Raw genomic sequence first — 17662 nt, 5'->3', positions numbered from 1 at the left:
AGGAAACCGGCCCACGCTGTGCTGTCGATTAGGTGGGGGAAACGGTACGCTCTAGTCCCAAGAATGGGTGTCTGGAGCTAAGGTTCAGAGAGCTTAGGGGAGCCACATCTTCCATACAGCAACGCTATTCACCAGCCACAAATAAACACAGCACCTTTGGAAGGCATCCCTGCAAATAGCTCCCCATCTCCTGCAGGGTTTTGCTCTCTGAAGAGTGAGACCAAAGATTTCCCTGACTAGCGAGGCTGGGTAAAGACACCCACGCTACAGCACTCCGGCTAGAGCCACTTCAGGGTTACACTCCTTGTCCAACTTCCTAAGTTGCAGAGAATGTCACTGAGCTGGCCAGTGGGCCCTGAACAGTAGCTGTTGCCTTACTCTTCCAGTCACTTTGCAAGCCAGTGGCGTCTTTCCTCTGTAGCATGTCACATGCTTAGTTAGGGGCCAGGAACAAGTTTACATTACCGACCTCTGATAAGCCAAATGGATGGAGAACATAAAACCTGCGGTAAAAATCAGGCACTGGCTGCTCAGCGCATCCCACAGCAAAGTACACGGCACCCATTGTCCCCAAGCAAAAAGCAGAGGCAACCTACTTCACCAGCACTGCCATCAAAGCCCTGGCTCTGCCCCGGACAGTCAGCCGCCGGGCACAGACCCCCCCGTTCTTCCTCTGCCGCCTGCGAAAAGCTAACCGGATGGGAATCCTGATGTAATACGGCAATAGATTATTAGACTAATAAAATACAGATATGATACAGGAATAGGAAGCATATCATAACTCCTGTGTGGCTAATACAATGCAAGCAATAAATCACTCCCAGGGCTTATCCTTAACAATTGTATCCGTGCTTTGTGTATCATGTGGATAACTCTGAGTTAAGGGTTCACTTTTCTTCACAGTCCATATGGCAGTGACAATAAAGCTAATGAAATAAAATAAAATTTGCCAATCTTTGAAGAATTCCAGTCTTTAAAAAGATGTATTTTTATTAACACAAACTGAAAACATTTCCTGTTAGTTGGAGTTATTTGTATCACGGTGGCAATACATGGCATGACAATATTGGCATCAGCATCTTAGATCTGACACTCCCATGTTGCATTTGCAAGACACATCAACACAGGGTGATACTGTGAATTTCAGCCCTGGCATGTTTAATGCTAACACTGGAGCTGCGGGGCTTTTAGTTAGTCTCCAGCAGTTTAATGCTCTAGTTCACAGTGTCTGCAGCACTTCTCCAGCTAGGCCAGTCCCATGTTGCCTCCTTGCTGGACTCCCTTGGGTTCCCTGCCTCGGCCCTTTCTGGACAGAGAGCACCCCTCACTGCAGCTGAGGTCAGAGACACAGTGAGCTGTGGGCCGGGAGTTTGAGGTCTAAATAGCCAAAGCAGAAAAATCGTTTGCAGCTTTGATTTTGGCACAGAAATGTTTGTTGTGTTTTCCTTCCTGCTGTATGTGGAAAGTCTGCAACTGCTACTCAAGGCACTCTGCAAGTCGTAAACACTGCCAGGAGGAACGCTTGAACTCTCTCTCCAAGAGCTAAGTAGCTTGTAAGAGAGCTCCATGTAAACGTCCTCAAACATTTCACACTGGCTCCTGGGGCCGCTTCACAAATCCTCTTATAAGACACTCAGGGCTCCTAGGCACTTCTTCAGTGCATTACCCTGGCCGTGCCCTCTTCCTCCTCCTGTAGGTTACCTGAGGAACCTCTGCTGGTGATCAGACTCCTGCTGCTCCTGCTCTGCTCCAGAGGGTCTGAATACAGGCTGGGCTTTCCAAAAACACCGACATGATTCAGTAGCTTGTGCAGCGTGGCCTAGTGGATAAGCACAGGCTGGTCCAGGCTCTGCCCCTGAGACTGCTGGGCAGCCTTGGGCAAGTCACTGCCCTGCTATGTGGCTATTTCCCAATTTGCAAAATGGGGTTAATGATCCTGCCCTCCTTCTGCAAAGCGCTTTGGGTTCGACTGGTGGAAAGTGCTGTGTAAGAACCAGGAGGTTTTGTGTTATTATTAAGTTACATAGACCCCTTTGAAAATCTCAGCCTGAGTCTTGCTCTGCGAGACCCCAGTACAAAGCAAATTGGCTGCAAAATGATCATCCGAGAGGAATATTAGGGTTAGGGTATGTGCGTTTCCATCTCAAGACATGAGGGCCTGATTCGCATTACACTAGTGCCCTTTTTCAATGCCATGACAGCACAAAGGGGCCCTCAAGTGGGGAATGCCCATTAGCATTCCCAAGTGACAGCCACCAGGCACTGATGAGACAATACTCCAAAGCCATTTTGGTTAGAAGAACTATCATGACTATGGACAGGTAGGAACCTGGACAAACGGCCTTAAGACATAACTGCTAAATAGCACCACTTCTGGGGAGCAAAAGAAGCCCTTCACCCCACACTCAGAGTACATGGCCCATAGCACCAGAGAGGAGCCTCAGTGCTAATCAGAAAACTCAGCTCCATTTACAGGACCAATACGCTTTGGCCAAATTCTTACCAAAGTGATTATTACTCAGTTAGGCTTAGCCCAGCTCCTTCAGCATTCAGCTTCTAGGGAAAACACCAGTCCATCCAAAGGCCTTTGTCTAATACTGGTCTTTCAGGAAACCTTTCTGATGTGTGAGCAAGCCTCAAGGATAACATTTGTATTATTTGCCATGTAACCACGTGACTGTTCTCTACTATAAGGAAAGGCCAAATTGCACTTGTAATTCAAAGGACCCACAGCCTTAATGTTGTAAAGAAGCACTCTAATGATGCCCGATGGGCACAGGGCATGCAAGTGCGGCCCAAAGGTTGTTGATGGCCTTCCTATGAACCTCATCAGCGTATGACAGGTTTTTGCCTGTGGCCAGCAACGATGTGATGGAGATGGGGGACGTCTGTGTGTTCGTTACACTGCCTGAGCCTCCGCTGACACACGCTCCATTTCAGACCCTATTTCCATGGAGTTACAGAAGGAACACAAGAGCGTGTGGCGTGTGAGAGCTCCATCGCCACACGTGTGTTGTTTCATTCTATTTCTTCGGCACACAGGAGGTCTTCTGAGGTCTGCAGACCCCCTTGCTCCAACGCTGATCAATGGGTAACGACTCCTTTGCAGAGGGTGGTATTTCTTTAAATGCGCCCTCTGTAGACAAAGCAGCACTTGTGATTTCTAAAACTGATGAAGAGTGCACCAGTAATTGTGCATGTGTGATAAATAAACACAAAAGTTGTGCTGACTGATGCACACGGGTGTCTGGAACAATGAGGAAGATAAATTGTGTTCACTGTGTTTTGGGGAGGAAACAAAGATACGTCACAAAATTACTTAGCACAGAGACTGTTGATAAGAAAAGCTGACCCACAAGCTAATTGAATCATGCAAATAATCATTTAGCTGACAAATCAACACCTATGGGCACAAGCATCTGACTGAAAAGTAAATGTGATAGTCAACTATTTTACAGAGTTTGCATCTGCACTGCACCAACTTAGGATGAATAGGAGTGCTAGATATACCTTCTTTTGCTTAGATACACTAACTGAAATCGTAAGGTAGTTCTATTTATCAGAGACCATTTGGCGCAAGTGGTTAATGTTAATTTGATTTCCTGTGAGTCAATTTCCTTTGGATATAGTAAATAGGCTATTACCTGTTATTGACCTTTACTTTATTAACAATTTTTTTTGGAAAGACTATATATATATATATATATATAAAAACAAAAAACTGCTCATTTTAAGTCTTTATTATAAGGAAAAATATTTTTATAATCAAATTGCAGTTGTTAGCAGAGGTTATATTTTAAAAATTAATGCTAAATAAAGACCATAATTGAGAGTAAATAAGATGTTGCTTTTTAAATTTAGTCTAAAAGATTTCCCCTTTCATGATCCTCAATTTGAACTGCCCGTTCCAGAACAGAGCAGTGTAGGAATAAAGCCTAGAGATGAAATGGTAAATCTTGGTTATGAAATCTTTGACTAAAGAGATGTGGATATCTATCAGGATGTACTATGCCTAGAATTTCAACTATCCTTCAGGCAAGAGTGCGCCACTCGCTATTTGTACTTAAGAAATGCTGAACTCCTGCTTTATGAACACTCCTCCGTAAGTCTCTGACTTTATCTTTGATGGCTGACTCAAACTGAGCAGGAAGAAATTACATCAACATTTGATCATGAAAGCAAAAAGTTTATTCATGTTGAAACTACATATAACTACCACGAGGAAGACTTTTCAATCCAGGGTGTAATCCAGTTAGAAAGTAACACGAAACGTTTTAATACATTAGAATCACTGCCACAAATTATTTTCATGACTCAATCAGTTTCAGAATCGCATACAATACAAAAGAGAGAAAGAAAGGGCCCCCTGTTATACAGGGCGAAATATACAGTACTGAATACTGAAATCTGTATGCATTACAATTAGTTGTTGTTTTTTGCGTGGATTAGTAACAAGATGAAGAACATTCAAAATGTTTCTCAGTATTTACAACAGTTTCACTGTTTGTGTTAAACCTCAGACCCAATGTTTCCACTTCAGCTTTTTTAAAAGTTGCAAATGCAACCCTGATTTTTTTAAAAGATGACAATGTACATTACATTTCATGAGGGGAAACAAAGGGTTAATTACAAGATGCAAAAAGATAAGAAAGAGACAAACTACAGCGTGAGCATTGTTCAGAGGTAGTAAGTGAGCACTCTAAGCTACAGAACATGTTGAAATTCTATTGGTTTGTATGAGTTCGCATGAGGTAATAAAGCTGTGTTTTGATTGGTGAGATGTATAAATACTCTTTTGCTACACTATATACAACACTCCATATAATGGTGCCTTCCTTGTTTTTGTTGTTGTTACCAAGAGGACGTAACAAGTCTTGGCAAATCCGTGTGCAGCACCTCGCTCGTACTGTAAAACCCCAGATCTTGGCTTCCACAAAAATAAGCAGCAAGTATCTTCATCTCTTAGAACAATTTATGTCCATTATTGAAATACAGAGAGTAGATGCTGGTGCTCCCAGTTTCCAATCTAATTTATAAAACAATAGATCACAACAAAAATGTGACGAATAAGAATTCTTAAACACAACCATTGTTAACTGAAATAACTGAACAGCTCTTTTTATTCCAGCTCTATAAGAGATATGAAAAGATTAAACACAATCAAAGTTTGTAATTCATTTAGGCTTTCCATGGAAATATGCAAGAAGTTAAATTTAGGTGGGGTGTTTCTTTGTGTCTGCTCTTGTTATTGAGGTTAAGCATATACTGAACTTTTACCCTTAAGGCCAAGTAATTGGCAACTGTTAGACCATCATTGTTAAAACAGCTGATAATAAATTATGATAAAATAGTTACAGGGCTATAAACAATGCTAAATCTTGGCCTAATTGGATAAAGTGCTTTTTAACATTGTGTGTTTTAAGTATAAATACAAATGATTATGATACCTTTAAAAAACAGATTTACCAAGTTTTCTAATAAGACAAGGTTTTACAGTAAAGCTGTAGGTGGTTGGCTACAAAAAAAATTCCTTTCTTTTTCTCCTGTTACTCTGAATGCGCTAATCAAGGCATCTCAGCTCAGGGAAAAAGTGTTGCTAGGAGATTAGTTAGAGGTATCAGAGTGCACACTTCCCGGCCCTTCTGTAGGGGAAGTCACAGAAGATGGAGTAGTTGCGTCCTGCCAGCCTCCATTAGCCTGAAAAGGGAAAAACAATTCAATTGATACAATTATGCATATTCATTACATCACACCATAGACAATAATAGCCTGGTGAAGCTGATGCTTAGGCAATGATGCACTAGGAAGGCCTGTTTCTTAAACTCCCTTTAGCTACAGGATTTGGGAAAGCAAAGAAACAGAAATGCACACAACAAGAGATATTAAACAATACACCCTATAGAGGAAAGAAGATACTTTAAGCAAAGAGCAAGTTAGGATTTAGCAGCCTTTTGTCGAGGTGATGTGATAAGGGTGATAGGATTTCTGTAAAAATCATTCAGGCTTTAATGAAGGACATCAGAAGAGATTTCCCTGATAGCTGAAAACTAAAGCTTCTCCCCCATTTTAAGCCTGAAAAAACTGTAGCTGTTCAGGAAATGGATGTTTCAACCTGGTTGATCGTCATTTCAGTTCCAAAAATTCCCAATTCCTTTTCATGCATGTCAGAGCCGTTTACTACCCAAGGTCTACTGGGGTAAATTCAGGCCTGAATTTCCTTCCAAATATGATCTCCCAGAGTAAAAATATACAAACAGGAGGGGGAAACGCTCTCTCCAGATCCGTTTTCCAATTATCTATAAACGTAGCCCCTTTTTCGGATGTTGCTCCATGTCTCCACATGCCCCTGACCCTCAGCGCATTAGACCTGCATCAGCAATAACAGAACTCAGGAACAAATTTGCCTTATGTCTTGGCCTATAGAGGCAATTGCTGAAATCAATGTCTGATCAAATTTCTGCTGTGGCAGACAGCTTGTCGCTACATATTTTGATGTCAGTCAAGAAGAGGGAGGCGCAGGCCTCGTGAGTGGGGGAATGCTGAGTGGAAGTGACGGGGCAGCCCGGCTTGGCACAGCAAGAGTGAGCCAGGCAGCCTCTCAGTGCTCGCGGCACAGAGTAGCCTTTGCAGGAATTCTTCCCCAAACAAAGTGCCATCAAGGAAGGAAAGGTTAACGTATGCTAATTTATTGATGACGTGGTTCCTTACCAGAACAATCAGCCAGCACTCTTCAGTCACTTAGCTAGAACCTATGGCTTTAGCCAGTCAAATAATATATGCTCTGAAATTTTGACACACAAAAAAGCAGTCGAGGTTGATGAATTTCGTTCTCTTTGCCTGCCCAGGTAATGTGAAATCTGCAGGTTATTCACCCCGTTTCTAATAAACCAGTCCTTGAGAATTCCCTACCATTCACCGTATTGATGGATTTTACATGTAAAGCTCTTCCATCATCCACAAAAAAAGAAAATGCTTTATGGTTTAAATGAGGACAGAGAGAACAATAAATAATTATCCCCTATGCCGATGAACAACAACAAAGAGAGACCCTCTCGTAATGACAAACTCAAGGGTTGGGGTGTCTTTGTAAACAATATGGACATACTAATTTGCCATCGCCTTTGAGCTCAAACCCGAACGCATGGTTTAAAATACTTCAACAGCTCAGCTACGGATCCTGAATGTGCAACATGTTGTTCTGAATGCAGAGGTACCAGAGCTGCCTTATTTTTTTAAAGATATGAAAATCTACTTAGAGAAAGAAAAACTCTTGTGCAGATACGAGTCTAAAGATATTCCAGCTGAAGTAAACATCACTCCTCTTTTATCCAAATTTATAAACAACAAATGTACAATATTGTTACTCAGCTTGGCAGCTGGAGAAGAGGTTGTCAGCAGGCTTTTTTTTTTTTTCAAATAAATTAATCCTTACTCTGGTGGTTTGAGATTATGCACTGTATTATACAACAGCGCCTTATCAGGCCTCATCAGCGAAGATGGAATTCATGTCTGTAAAATGCTGCAGGCAATCACAGTTTCATATTTTATCATGTTGATAAGGATATCGCAAATTCTCTGAAGCATTTCAAAACACTTAAATGAAAAAGGAGAAATGCAACTAAAAGGCTTTTTATATGGTTTGTTGTGGGTTATTATGAGTTATTTATAAACCCAAAAAGAAAAATTTGACATTTCAAATGTAAAAGATTTGAGTATTTAATGGTACTTTTTTCCCTTTACAATTGAACGTCTTCAATCACATTTTAAATCATTAATATTTACTCTTACAGCAAGTGGAAACCCTAAAAAGGGGGGAACTCTCCAATTCTCACCCTAGCTGCAGTATTTCACATTTTGTTTCTCCATTTCCTCAAAATCTATTCTTTTCTGCAGGCTCTCTGATATCACTCACCAGCCCATAGGCTGATCTACAGTTATTCCCAACAATGGGTAGTGTTCACTGAGCAGGTGAGCATGGGATGGGGAGAGATGCTGTCTTCCAAGAGAATTAGCCCACTCTGGTATTTTAACGTCTTTGAGGGTGACGGAAAAGGCCAGCCTCCTCTTTAGATCGTTTTTTAAAAATTCATTTAAAAAATCTAAACAAACAAATACAAACGAAGCCAGGGTGAACGAAGCATGTTGGAAATACAAAGATGAAATGATCCAGCGCAGCCTCCACTGAGACGGGGAGGTTCCTCTTGAGGTTGTCTTTATCGAGGCGTCTATCTCGATGGGCTATGAGCTGGCTGCATTTTTTTTTTATAAGCACAGTGTGCCTATCACAGGGTCCTATCCAGAGAGGTGCTGAGCACCCTCAGCTCCCACTGATTTCAGTGGGAATTTAGGGCACTCAGCACCTCCCAGGATCAGGTCCATAGCCTCTAGATTTACCATCATCTGCTCGCTACTTTCTAGTACAAAGGCCAAATATGTTTCTGGATCCCCCAAAGACGGGGGGGGAGGGGGGGATAGCACCCTTGAAATGGCTGTAAGTCTATTAAAGCAACGTTCTGAGATCTGATGGCAGGCAGTAACAAATTACAGATCATGGCCTTCTCGAGTCTCTGGGGGAGAGGGCACCTTCTCCAAGCATGAAAATAGGCAGAGAAGTCACATACATTTAACTTGTATCTCAGCTACAAAATACAAAATTGCAAACTGCCTATGCTCCTCAGAATCTTCCCTCATCTCACTGAGACAAGTGGCTATACAAAGGGCAGTTTTGTCCCAACCCCAAATATGCATATAAAAACGCTATTGCAAGAATTATTAATGCGCGTATTCATGACTGCATTTACCTGACCCCGTGCCTATGGCTCTCCGAACTATTGTTCCCAAGGGTACTCACATTTAAATTATGTGGGCTGTACAGTGACCCTCCTCCCAAGGCATCACTGTATCCTCCCGTCTGACTGATAACATGACGCAGGGTATCCACCTTTAAGTAAGAGGAAACAAAATTCATCATTCCACACCCATTAAAACATCATCACTTACAACAGGCAATATTTTGAATGATGTGCGCCAAAAGGGTTTAGCATCTTCTACGAAAGACAAATTTATCCATCAAGAATGACTGGCAGAATTTCAACAAATCCTTGCATGTTAAAACCCAGACATCTTTGTTTCTCACACCAGCCAAACAATAACCTCCTCATAGCAATGCATCCGGTAAGTCCATCTTAAGTGCCTGCAGCAAACTGGTGTATATATCTATACATATGTATGTGTCTGCACATATGTAAGTATATGTATAGACATATATACTGTGAATAAAATATGGAGTTAGCTCTGTCTGAATGGATTGGAACCGCACTTGAGAATGAACCATTCTTTAATAGCTCAGTTAGATATGTTCTGACATTTTTTAAAAAAAAAGGCCTTTATCCCAAAAATGAAACAAAGACGTGTTTAAAAACAAATAAAAGGCAAATTGGTAGAATTTACAGGATCTGTGAAAGTCAGATGCACCCAGTCCCACTCCATGAGCTCAAGCCAGAGCCGAATGCATTCACAAAGCTTAAAGTTTCAATCAGAAAAAAATCACTCTCTTTCCTTTATTTGTTATATTCAATGCTAGGATAATAATAGGCCACATTTAGGAATATGCAGCCTCAATTCTGCAGTGAGGCACAGAACATTTACTAGAGCCAGAGTAAGGTGGAATTTTTAGCCCAAACCCTACCCTGCTAGAAAGGCCCTAGTTTGGGGCATTTCTCCTACCTGTGATTGCACATTGGCTCCGACTTGGGACCCCTGGTAAGAATCCCCATTCAGACTCTGCATGTTCATGAACATGTCCCCAGAATTTGGGAGGTTAAAAGAACCAGAAGAACCTGGAAAGGAAAGAGTTAAGTAGCTGAATAACAGAGAGCTATAAATATATAACCCCAAAGCCCTCAAGGCAGGGGAAGATGAAGAAGAAAAGGAAACAAGAAGGAAAGGTAGTGCATAACAGAGAATAAGTTTCATGACCCAAAACAAAGGCAAATTACCAATGACACAGAGCTAGACTGTGAGCCACATGGCTAAAGATACTGGTTGGCAGCCAGTGCACCTGTGAGAAGCACTTTGGATGGAGATTCCTAGGCACAAACCGAATCAAACAGCAAGATCAGGGCCTTTTCCTACACTCTGTGCCCATGAGCTTCTTTTTAAACACCACTGCTACCATCACATTAACTGTCATGGTAGACAACTGCCCTGGGAGCTACCGAAAAGCAGCACAAACCGTAGTCTAGCTCTCCGTGTGGAAGAGCAACTTACTGTACAGTCGGGTGTATTTAAAATGGAGTGCTTTTCTCTGCTGGAATTCTTTACCATTAGGTGCTACTGCTAAATTCTCTGAGAAAAAAAAAACTTATTCTGAGTGTGTTTAATGTCTCCTTGGGAAGAAAATGGCTGGTAATTGCCTATTAAGTTGATTTTTTTTGCCATCAAAGAAAGAAACTTCTTTTTCCCCCCACTTACTCACTTTGTTTCCACAGAGGATTTTTCCATAGTAAGTTTTTAAAACATTCTCTACCATTAAGTTACAGCAAAACTTTAGCTGCAAATAAGCATCAGAGACATCACTACTCTGGTGGAGACCTTTGCCTTCTGGCCCCCAACAGAGCTCCTTCCCCTTACAGACTCCTAGCTCAGTGCTTATCTCTACAACAGTGGTTCTCAGCCAGGGGTATGTGTACCTCTGGGGGCACGCAGAGGTCGTCTAGGGGATACATCCACTCATCTACAGATTTGCCTAGTTTTACAACAGGCTACATAAAAAGCACTAGCGAAGTCAGTTCAAACTAAAATTTCATACAGACAATGACTTGTTTATACTGCTCTGTATACTATACAATGAAATGTAAGTTCAATATTTATATTCTTATTTATTTTATAACTATATGGTAAAAATGAGAAAGTCAGCAATTTGTCAGTAACAGTGCAGCTGTGACACTTTTGTATTTTAATGTCTGATTTTGTAAGCAAGTAGTTTTTAGGTGAGCTGAAACTTGGGGGGTACACAGGACAAATCAGAGCCCTGAAAGGGGTACCGTAGTGTGGAAAGGTTGAGAGCCACTGCTCTGCAATATGCAGACAACACATTAGTAAGAAATTTCTAAAAGACTGTAAATGAACAGGTGATAATGGAACCCTAAAACACACAAATACCTCAGATATATGTTTTATATACAATATTAATTCATTTCAAGCAGCCCAGCATTTAAAGTCCAATTAGTGTGAAGCAGAATGTAAATATTCCCCTCTATACCATTTCATTTGTAACTCAACATTTCAAGCCTTCAACACTGTATTGAACAGCCATGAAGTTCTGCCTGGCTTCTTCTTTAATTGGGGGAGAAAACACTGTTGGAACAGCTACAGGAAAAGGAAATTGCCGAAAGGCTGACCCTGGCAGTGACACGTTCATTTTGTGGATTAAGACTGGGGTTCTCAGAAGTGCTCAGCATTAGCTGGACTCCATTCTCACTGAAGTCAACTTGCCTTTTACCATTGAAGTTAATGAGATGGTTAAACCAACACCCAACATTTCTTAGAAATCCCACTCTACATTCTTAAATGATGCCATGGCTAAGTCTGGCTGAGGAATACTGCAACATTCTGAACCAAACCAAATTCACTGCAAATCCTTCCCACTTGGCTTTTCAGGGTGCTTTCATTTACTGGGCTGGGTGAATGAAAAAGCTCCTGGTACGTACCAGAGTTTGGTGTGGTGGGGGAGTTTGTCTGGTTATTCTGGACAGCTGCTGCCACGGCGTGTGCTGCAGTCACAGCTGTTTTTGCAGCATAAAGATTGGCTTCTTCCTGAAACTTCCCTATATTCTTCTTGTACCTGATTCTCTTATTGCCAAACCAGTTGGATACCTGTTGGTTGGGAGGAGAAAAAGGGGAAAATAGTCAAGCCTCTGATAGCGTTCAGCAGGAAGAGATGTGATCGCTTCCAAATGTCAAGTTTGGGTCCATCAAATACACAATTCCCAGCCTTCAGTCGAATATCCACTGGGTACTTAGACTAACTAAGCAATAATCAAGGATCAGTTGAATATTATTATAGATATGAGCATGACATGGTTCAGTTTGTCTCTTGGCAAAACTAATACACAAGGGGTTACTCTTATGACAACATGCATCTTGGAGTTTGCTGTGCAGTTAGCATGGTTTTGCCTACTGTTAACAACAAGGCATTTGTCAAGCAAATGAACACTAGACCCCAAAAGCCACTGAAGGGAAGTAAAGGTAACATTTGATTAAGTGAAAGACAGAGAGAGCTGCAAACGAGTGCAATTGTTCTTTATTTTTGGGCTGGAACAACCTTGGCAGCCCTACAGCTAGAATCATGTTTGGTCTGCTGAAAATGAAAGGAACAATATAAATCAATAATGGATGAAAAGTTACTTTTGTCATCTCCCTTTGAAGATACTGCATGGATGCCAAGATGGCTGATAAGGCTCTAACTATTAACCCATGCAAAGGTCATGGCTGGAGCAACTTAAACAAAGCCACTGAGAAATCATACAAACTTTTCTAATTTCAGCCCTTAGAATAAAGTTCTTAATTAATAATCACAGTTCATTACATATGTGGCATACAGTGCCATCAAGAAAATGCCTTGTTCCATGAACAAAGCTATTTGTACTGTATTCATGCCAAGACACTCTGCAATATAATTCTAAAAGGAAACGGGTCCCTAACAATGCAAATCTGACATTTACAAGATCACATGGCAGTAGCTGACGTGAACACTGCCATGTTCACTTAAAACATTCAACTTCTGGACTTCACCCCCTTATACTCTCTGCATGTCCTTTGTTTAGTTATGAAAAGATTATTGCAACTTCGTAGTCACAGATAAACAACAGTTATCGCTGTCTGATGATTTTAAAACATATTCAAAAACTAAATTTCTCAGACGATCATTACTTTATGACACTAATGCCTAGAGGTCTGGAACAAAATCAGGGCCCCATTGTCCTGCACTTCGTACAAACACAAAGTAAGAGACAGCCCCCACCCCAAGAGCTTATGCTCCAAACAGACAAGACAGGCAAAGGGTGGGAGCAAGGGAGTATATTATTACTATAGCCCCCATTGTACAGATGGGGAATTGAGGCACAGAGAAATTTTATCTCAAGGTTACCCTGGCAGTCTGTGGTCTTGTGGTTAAGGTAGCAAACTAGGTCTCAAGGGACCCTAATTCAATTCCCTGCTTGCCAAACTCCCTCCCTTCCCTTGGATGGAAAGCCAGACTAGCAATAGCATGTGGAAATTTCACTCCTGGTCTTTGTCCACATCCAAGCCCCATCAGTAGTGGCTGCAAGTCTGGCTGCTGTTTGGAGGCCTTTGCACAACTGAAAGATACTCAAATTCCAACCCGCTGAATTCACGGTCACTGGCACTCCCATAAAGGAAGCTATTCCCTAGCCAGGGAATAAGAGTTTTTCTCCTTTTCAGAAAACAACAGTTACCAATCAACAGAGATCTACCAATTTTCCATTTTCGGACAAGGCTGAGTCTGTTTTAGAAGAAGGTCTTTTCAGAGCAAACCCTGTAAGGACAGACATGGACTTACATGACAACACAGGGCTTAGGGGTTCACGAAGGCTTGTTTGGTGGACTCTGCTGTGTCCCTAGATGCATGCCTTCTCCTGCCTGCCTTTCCATGAATCATATGGGCTGCAGTCAGGTCTGTTTTTTATTTCCATTTGCTTGCTAGGGGCCCACTGTCTAGCAGAGTCCAACACCCACTGAAATCATTTTGAGTCTTTTAACTGACATCAATGGATCTTGGAGCAGTGCCTTAAACTTCTAACTCCTGTTTCCAAGATGCCAGATATGGAGTCATGACCATCAGCTGATGCTGTGCTTGGTTTTGTTTGTTTGTTTATTTTTAAATGACCATGTGGAACATCCCTTGACACAGAGGAAATAATACCCTTCTGTACAGACAGAGGAACCCTGCACAGCTCCTTCCCTCTCATAAAAAGAAACAGAAATTACCAGGAATTGTACTTCTGCCGGGCACACTGTATGATATGGATACAAGTGACTACAGCTCTTGAATGCTATTCAATTTAAAATGACAACACATGTAACAAGCAGAACACAGCTGTATTGTATAGCTTGATAAGGCAACCTGGTTATACGGAGGAGATTAAAAAAATGCCAAAATTATATACCATACAGCAGGAATTTAAGATAATTAATGAAAAGCCTCCAGCTTTAAATGTAATAAGGAAAGTGTGCCTTATACTTTCTTTTCCCTGGACAATACTCCATTGTATTCTATATATTGCACTTAATATTACCTTGTCAGTCAGGGAAGCAATAATACATTAATGAAACCCAGCAAATAATTATTGTAGACAATCAGATTAGAGCTTTATTAACGGTTTCATAATTGAGGAATCTCTGTACATCAACGGTATTGTCCGAGGATGTGTAAGAACCCTCTGTTTATGCACACCTCTGGACCAATCAAACAACAGCCATCACTAATAAAGGTTTATTTAATTCTCACAGTAAAATTTTAATATCACCAGCAGCCTGGGGAAGCCTCAGCGAGTGGATTTGCTTGACATCAGATCGTTTCCATTCTGCTAGTCCCAATACTTCTTAATCTTTAATATCAAGGCAATTAAAATTAATGGCCACTCATCCAAAGCCACTGTGGGCAGTGTTTCCTTGACATCAATTGTTTGATGGGATTACCAAGAGGTTAAACTAACAAGCAAGGTTTAATTGGAAGCAATGAAAGGAGCAGCGATCATACGTTATGTTTAACCTGCATACCACATCTAAACGAATATCTAAAAAATGTTAAACTATTTCTCAAATTAAAATCTGCGCTCAACACTTGGGTTAGGGCTTCACCGGTCACCCCAGGAAAAGTCTGTTTCTAACACTCAGATCAGAATTCATGTATATCTCTCACCAACCCCACCCAGAGATTGTTTTAGAAAATCCTTCATCAAATAGATGTGCAGCTGAGCTGTAATGGAGTCAGGCGCCTGCAGTCTAGAGACGCTAATAAACCAACGTCTGGCCACACATGGACAAACAGACATGTGGACAGAACAATGGGGGAGGGGTCAAGGGGGGTGAGCCTGCAGAGCAAGTGAATAACATGGCCCTGCTCCCACTGTCCTCCAGCTGCTGGGATTTCATCGTTTCCAGGCACCGGAATCAGTCAGGCCCTTGGTGGTGGCGTATGCCGCACAGGCTCTGAGGGCAGTACAGGCCAGGGCTCTCTCTTAGCTAGGCTTTCAGCTGGCTTCATGGTGCTCGTGTTTGTCTGGGTCAGCTGTGTTAATCCCAGGGCTCACTTGCGGGCTTGAGCTCCTGCAGCTCCCACTGGAATCAGGGTTTGACTCTTCTCCCTCCAGCTCAGTGACTATCTGCCTCCCACCCCATGGGAAAGTGCATGGCCACAGAGGCTTCACCCGTGCTTGGGGTCCCTCCTGGCTGCAGCTTTTCCCAGCGCAGCTGGGCTGCTTTCCGGCTCCCGCTGGGGCAGGGTCTGGATTTAGGAGAGGTTGGAAAATGCTGATCTGCAGCTGAAACCTTGGGGGCTGGTGGTAGGAGCAGCAGAGGCTGGGGATCCCTGGAAAGCAGAACTCCAGCACTGACCAAGAGAGAGCCCCCAATGGCAGCATCAGCTGTTCACATCACGCTGCATAAAGTCGGGCCTGGCAGCAAGCTGGGGAAATCACAGCAAGCTGGGGCTGCAGACACACCCCAGCATGGGCTCTGCTGTGACTCCACCTGGGTAGCCCCACACCAGGCTCTCACTGGAACTGCGGTGGTCAGGGGGTGAGGGGAGGCCTCTTTCAGAACAAGGGGTGTTGGCGTTAACACCCATGCAGCAGTTCACACCTCTCAGAGCTATAGTTTCAGGCAGTCTTCAGACTCAGGCAGACGTCTCTGCATCGGTTACGCTTGGTTTGTGTTTTCGAGCTTTTCTTTACAAACATGTTGGCTAGAGCCGCATTTCATTTCGTTACATGACATCTGAGATTCTGACGTAATCATTTGACTCCTGGAGCTGGGGCCCTACTCGTGGGCATCGAATGGCTATGCCTTAATACGGCCCTGACCGTCATCTCATGCTCTCTGTCTCAGCCTATTTGGAGGAGGGGGAGGCACTTTCAAAGTGCCTGCTACAGGAAACATCATTCAAAGATTGCTTGAAAGGCCTGACAGCGACTCACGGACAAACATGTCAGTGGATATTGGGAACAGGGAAGTTTGAACACTTTGGATCTGTGCTGTGGTATCCGGGTTTCACTGACCCAGGGAGGAGAATCCCATGACATGTATGAAATTGTTTCCAGTGAATGAATAAAGGTTTTCCTATCCAGTGAGACCATTAAAAATTCCCATTCACTGCTCCACATAACACAAATGGCTTCCTTGTCTCCCTGCGCTCAGAACAGTGGATACTCCAATGCCACGTGGGGGTGTCTGTCCATACAGCTGGGCACCCAGTGCTGGAGGTCCCCGTGATGCGGGGAGATCAGTAAAAATTTCAGCTTAAGATGAGAGAACCTTTCGTCTGAGCAGGTGGGTGCATGACGTACTCCACAGCTTAGCCTGAAATCAGGAGTTTCCATACTGCAACCCTCTGTGCTCTTCTGGAAGGGGGTATATTTTAGACTTCGTTTATGATGCTGCTAAGACGTTCCTGGTCACCAGAATTACTCTCTTCACCCTTGTTTAATGACCACCTCAGAGCAGTGGGCACGCACAGGAACAGGGGCTCCTTGCAGCGAGCTCACCGTGAAGGTCAGCAGGGATCTATGCCATTCGAAGCACTGTGCCTCGCCCCTGCTATGAGCAGCAGTAACTGCTACATGGCAGCATGAGGGCCTCAGTTACCAGCTCAAGTCTTGGCAGGACGGGCCCTGGGACCGGCCCAGGTGCAGGCAACATTTGATGGTACAGGGTAGAGATCAGGAGAGTTGCGAAAGCAGGGCTAGCCCGTAGAAAGCCACCTCTGATCACAGGCTGGTCAACACTGTCCACTGTTCCCCCTCCACAGGGGACAGTGTGTGTGGGTGTTGTGGGGGCTCAGACCTGCCCTCCCCTCCATGCCTGGTGAAGTTGTGCGGCTGCCTAATTGCGCACCAGACTAGGAGTCAGGAGACCTGCATTCTAAGTTTTGCCTGTGCCACCGGCCTTCTGCGTGACCGTGTGCAGGTCACTTCCCCGCTCTGTGCCTCAGTTTCACCATCTCAAAAACAGAGATAATGGCGCTGGACTCTTCTGAAATCTGCAGATGCAGGGCTAGATGATATTATTAGAGAATGAAGCAATCACAAAGAAACGCCAAGCTCCGAAGCAGAGGATGCACTTCTCAAATGGAGAGCTCTCGAGCACTTGGCTGAGGGCCAGCAGAGAAGTGGTACAAACAAAAAACAAATGTTCTCAGGCGGGGGTGCCCTGGTGGCTAGTGAAGCAGCAGGTTGGGAACCCCAGCACCTCCTGGCTCTCCAGACTTTGCAATTTCCCAAACTGTTACAAGTTGTCTCAAACGTAAGCTGCTTAGCACCACATTTGTCATTAAAACAAACTCTCTTCACATAAAAAAAAATGAACATCTTTCTCCTCCTGATCACGGAAGGCCAATTAATTAATTGGGCTTAATTGTATA

General features: G+C 43.1%; 1 protein-coding gene across 5 annotated transcripts in view; it reads right to left on the bottom strand.

Annotated features, from left to right (window-relative positions):
• Nucleotides 1-4180: 4180 nt before the first annotated feature.
• Nucleotides 4181-17662, bottom strand: part of PBX3 (PBX homeobox 3) — a 160287-nt gene continuing 146805 nt past the window's right edge. For 3 of the 5 annotated variants that reach the window (XM_078849039.1, XM_073314198.2, XM_073314200.2), the window contains 4 exons: nt 11712-11877; nt 9727-9839; nt 8852-8941; nt 4182-5697 (listed from right to left, as the gene is read on the bottom strand). In XM_078849039.1, the coding sequence (XP_078705165.1) occupies nt 5605-5697; nt 8852-8941; nt 9727-9839; nt 11712-11877 (462 nt within the window). In that variant the 3' untranslated portion in view covers nt 4182-5604. Of the gene's footprint in view, nt 5698-8851; nt 8942-9726; nt 9840-11711; nt 11878-17662 lie in introns of all 5 variants that reach the window. The other 2 variants (XM_073314193.2, XM_078849040.1) reach the window with 2 other exon arrangements.

This window comes from Lepidochelys kempii, chromosome 16 (genome assembly GCF_965140285.1).
Source record: "Lepidochelys kempii isolate rLepKem1 chromosome 16, rLepKem1.hap1, whole genome shotgun sequence".
In the NCBI taxonomy this organism is placed as follows: domain Eukaryota; kingdom Metazoa; phylum Chordata; order Testudines; family Cheloniidae; genus Lepidochelys; species Lepidochelys kempii.
Note: the sequence above shows the minus strand (reverse complement) of the source record. Positions and strands in the feature narration are given on the sequence as shown.